Source organism: Cherax quadricarinatus, chromosome 93 (assembly GCF_038502225.1).
Source record: "Cherax quadricarinatus isolate ZL_2023a chromosome 93, ASM3850222v1, whole genome shotgun sequence".
NCBI lineage: Eukaryota > Metazoa > Arthropoda > Malacostraca > Decapoda > Parastacidae > Cherax > Cherax quadricarinatus.
Window position 1 is genome coordinate 2,504,680 of NC_091384.1, and position 5,000 is coordinate 2,509,679.

Genomic DNA, 5,000 nt, shown 5'->3' on the forward strand with positions numbered 1-5,000 from the left:
GTATGTTGTGTGTTGTGTGTGTTGTGTGTGTTGTGTGTGTGTGTGTGTGTGTTGTGTGTGTTGTGTGTGTGTGTGTGTGTTGTGTGTTGTGTGTGTTGTGTGTGTTGTGTGTGTGTGTGTGTGTGTGTGTTGTGTGTGTTGTGTGTGTGTGTGTGTGTGTTGTGTGTTGTGTGTGTTGTGTGTGTTGTGTGTTGTGTGTGTGTGTGTGTGTTGTGTGTGTGTGTGTGTGTGTGTGTGTTGTGTGTTGTGTGTTGTGTGTTGTGTGTGTTGTGTGTGTTGTGTGTTGTGTTGTGTGTGTTGTGTGTGTTGTGTGTGTGTGTGTGTGTGTGTGTGTTGTGTGTTGTGTGTTGTGTGTTGTGTGTGTTGTGTGTGTTGTGTGTTGTGTTGTGTGTGTTGTGTGTGAGTGTGTGTGTGTGTGTGTGTGTGTGTGTGTGTGTGTGTGTGTGTGTGTGTGTGTGTGTGTGTTGTGTGTGTTGTGTGTGTGTGTGTGTGTGTGTGTGTGTTGTGTGTGTTGTGTGTGTGTGTGTGTGTTGTGTGTGTGTGTGTGTGTTGTGTGTGTGTGTGTGTGTGTGTGTGTGTGTGTGTGTGTGTGTGTGTGTGTGTGTGTGTGTGTTGTGTGTGTTGTGTGTGTGTGTGTGTGTGTGTGTGTGTGTGTTGTGTGTGTTGTGTGTGTGTGTGTGTGTGTGTGTGTGTGTTGTGTGTGTTGTGTGTGTGTGTGTGTGTTGTGTGTTGTGTGTGTTGTGTGTGTTGTGTGTGTGTGTGTGTGTGTGTTGTGTGTGTTGTGTGTGTGTGTGTGTTGTGTGTTGTGTGTGTTGTGTGTGTTGTGTGTGTGTGTGTGTGTGTGTGTTGTGTGTGTTGTGTGTGTGTGTGTGTGTTGTGTGTTGTGTGTGTTGTGTGTGTTGTGTGTTGTGTGTGTGTGTGTGTGTTGTGTGTGTGTGTGTGTGTGTGTGTATATATATGTGTATGTGTGTGTGTATATGTGCGTATGTGTACAAAATAACACATCAAAATAACACATCCTCTTCTCCACAAGTCGTCCACTAAACAGGTCGTGCTATAAGCTCTGAACGACAGGTCGTCTCTGTATAATTCACTTAGAACTGAGAGGTAATCCAGGGTAGCAAAACTGAATACTAAGCAACTCTGAGGCCAGGTTGAAAATTGTTCCAATGATGGATTAGGGATTAGTAGGGATTGGAAGGGATTGGAGTGTGGGAGAGGGGTGTTGGGAGGGAGTGGGTGTGATGAGGGGACTAATGAGGGGTGAGGGGAGGTAGATGGAGGGAGGGGGAGTTAGCTGGTAGGGGGGAGATGTTGGGGTTTTTCTATCACCCCATTAATAACACAATCGCTGTAACAATAACACAATCGCTGTAACAATAACACAATCGCTGCAACAATAACACCATCACTCCAACAATAACACCATCACTCCAACAATAACACCATTACTCCAACAATAACACCATCACTCCAACAATAACACCATCACTCCAACAATAACACCATTACTCCAACAGTAACACCATTACTCCAACAATAACACCATCACTCCAACAATAACACCATCACTCCAACAATAACACCATCACTCCAACAATAACACCATCACTACAACAATAACACCATCACTCCAACAATAACACCATCACTGCAACAATAACACCATCACTCCAACAATAACACCATCACTCCAACAATAACACCATTACTCCAACAATAACACCATCACTACAACAATAACACCATCACTCCAACAATAACACCATCACTGCAACAATAACACTATCACTCCAACAATAACACCATCACTCCAACAATAACACCATCACTACAACAATAACACCATCACTCCAACAATAACACCATCACTCCAACAATAACACCATCACTGCAACAATAACACCATCACTCCAACAATAACACCATCACTCCAACAATAACACCATCACTCCAACAATAACACCATCACTACAACAATAACACCATCACTCCAACAATAACACCATCACTCCAACAATAACACCATCACTCCAACAATAACACCATCACTCCAACAATAACACCATTACTCCAACAATAACACCATTACTCCAACAATAACACCATCACTCCAACAATAACACCATCACTCCAACAATAACACCATCACTCCAACAATAACACCATCACTCCAACAATAACACCATCACTCCAACAATAACACCATCACTCCAACAATAACACCATTACTCCAACAATAACACCATTACTCCAACAATAACACCATCACTCCAACAATAACACACAAAGATAAAAGGTGGAGGAACTCTCTGGTTTCTCCAACTCACGTCAGCGTTTTCTAACTCTTTTTCCGGTTCTCTCAGATTTAAGACTAACAACACACTCCAACACACTCCAACACACTTTACGTGAGACTCCAACACACTCCATCGCAGTCTAGCACTCTGTAAGACAATCTAACACACTCTAGAATTCCTCTAGCACCTTCCAACACACTCTTGCACCTTTCAACACACTCTAGCACCTTCCAACACACTCTAGCACCTTCCAACACACTCTAGCACCTTCCAGCACACTCTAGCACCTTCCAACACACTCTAGCACCTTCCAGCACACTCTAGCACCTTCCAACACACTCTATCATCCCCCTAGCACCTTCCAACACACTCTAGCATCCCTCTAGCACCTTCCAACACACTCTAGCATCCTCTAGCACCTTCCAACACACTCTTGCACCTTCCAACACACTCTAGCACCTTCCAACACACTCTAGCACCTTCCAACACACTCTAGCACCTTCCAGCACACTCTAGCACCTTCCAATACACTCTATCATCCCCCTAGCACCTTCCAACACACTCTAGCATCCTCTAGCACCTTCCAACACACTCTAGCATCCTCTAGCACCTTCCAACACACTCTAGCATCCTGTAGCACCTTCCAACACACTCTAGCATCCTCTAGCATCTTCCAACACACTCTAGCATCCTCTAGCACCTTCCAACACACTCTAGCATCCTCTAGCACCTTCCAACACACTCTAGCATCCTCTAGCACCTTCCAACACACTCTAGCATCCACTAGTACCTTCCAACACACTCTAGCACCCCTCTAGCACCTTCCAGCACACTATACCATCCCACTAGCACCTTCCAACACACTCTAACACACTCTAGCACCCTTTAGCATTCTATAACACATTCTAACACCTTACAACCCTTTGTAACACTCTTTAGCACCCTACAAGACAATGGTAGATTATAGGAAACACTGATAGATAGTAGAACACACAGGTACTCTCTAGAACACATTGGTACTCTCAAAAACAAATTTTTACACCCCAGAACACACAAGTACACACCAGAACACACTGGTACACTCCAGAGCACACTAGTTCACTCCAGAACACACAGGTACGTTCCAGAACACACAGGTACACTCCAGAACACACTACTACACTATAGTATACATTGCAACACTCCAGAACATATAGGTACACTTCAGAACACACAGGAACACTCCAAAACACACTGGTGCACTCCAGAGCATACTGCTACACTCCAGAACACTCTGCTACACTCCAGAACATACAGATACACTCCAGAACACACTGGAACACTCCAGAACACACCAGAACACGCCATAACACTCAGGATTCACTTATCATCAATAAGTTAAACCAGCGTAGAGGACACCCTAGATTTTATACACTCCAGAACACACAGGTACACCCCAGAACACACAGGTACACCCCAGAACACCCAGGTACACCCCAGAACACACCAGTGAACATACAAAAACACATGAATGTGCTGGAGCAAATTACACACACTACTGAAGCTGAACAATGAACAAATACATTACCAGACCACTCGGGGCCACACAGCCAGGGACCACAGTGGTCCAGCTGGACCACTGTGTCACCACGCAGTCCCGGTCCACCACGCAGGTTCGAACCCTTTCTGCCACGTCCTCTCTTCCAGACAGACACTCACTGTGGGACATATTAATAATAATAATAATAATAATAATAATAATAATAATAATAATAATAATAATAATAATAATAATAATAATAATAATAATAATAATAATAATAATAAACCGGAAGATAATCTTATCTCTTAGGGATCTTAGTTCGGTTTAGTAAACAGTTGAAGATCTTACCTAAGAGGGAGGCTGGTGCCGTTCCAGTGAACGCAAGTCAGCTGTCTCTCTTGTCTCCCTACTTTAGGAAGAGCATCATCTCTCATTTTAGGAGATTTATCTCCCTCGAATACTTCTCGTGTCTCCCTCCAGGCTCTTACAGACTTCGAGAGAGGATCTTCTCGTGCGTCTCTCCATGGTCCTTCTGACTTCGACTGAGGGTCTTCCTGTGAATAGTCTCTCCAAGGTATTTCTGACTTCGACTGAGGGTCTTCGTGCGAATCGTCTCTCCAAGGTCTTTCAGACTTCGAGTGTGAAGGTTCCTGTGCGTTGCTCCAAGACTTTTCTGACTTCGAGGGAAGCTGCGCCTCAACGCTGTTGCTCGCTCGAGGTACTTCTTCGTCTACGGCTTCTAGTAAGGTAGCTCCTGTGTTCCCTTTGTTGTCTCCGTCAAAGAATATAGAGTTTTCTTCGAAGTATCTGTCTTCTGTGTCTTCTGGGATAGTTTCTGGCATGAGTGGGATTTGGCAGGGGCTCCACTCGCCCACTCTCAGTCTTGCTAGAGGCTCTGCGTTGTGGCTGGAGAGGGCGGAAGATACGGCCGATGGTAGGCATTCCATTATACAGGGCTTCGATTCGCTCAGAGGCTGGCATGGTGTACCCCCAGCTGTTGGGGCCACAAGGACCGTACGTGTCCGTTTCTGGGACGAGTCGCAGGAAACGCATGGGCCCCAGGAACCCCATGGTCCTAAAACGCAGTCCTGGGGGCACGTGGTCGTACAGGCGATTTCCGTGGAAGGTTGAGGACCTGAACACTGGTCAGAAGTGGATGGTGAGCCATCCACTTCACA

At 45.3% G+C, this 5,000-nt stretch overlaps 1 protein-coding gene across 1 annotated transcript in view; it reads right to left on the reverse strand.

Moving 5' to 3' along the window:
* Positions 1-3,781: 3,781 nt before the first annotated feature.
* Positions 3,782-5,000, reverse strand: part of LOC138855418 (thrombospondin type-1 domain-containing protein 7A-like) — a 230,665-nt gene continuing 229,446 nt past the window's right edge. The window contains exons 4-5 of the mRNA XM_070104706.1: positions 4,171-5,000; positions 3,782-3,997 (exon numbers count right to left, since the gene is read on the reverse strand). The exon at positions 4,171-5,000 is cut by the window's right edge and continues 104 nt beyond it. Of these exons, the coding sequence (XP_069960807.1) occupies positions 3,835-3,997; positions 4,171-5,000 (993 nt within the window). The 3' untranslated portion in view covers positions 3,782-3,834. The remainder of the gene's footprint in view (positions 3,998-4,170) is intronic.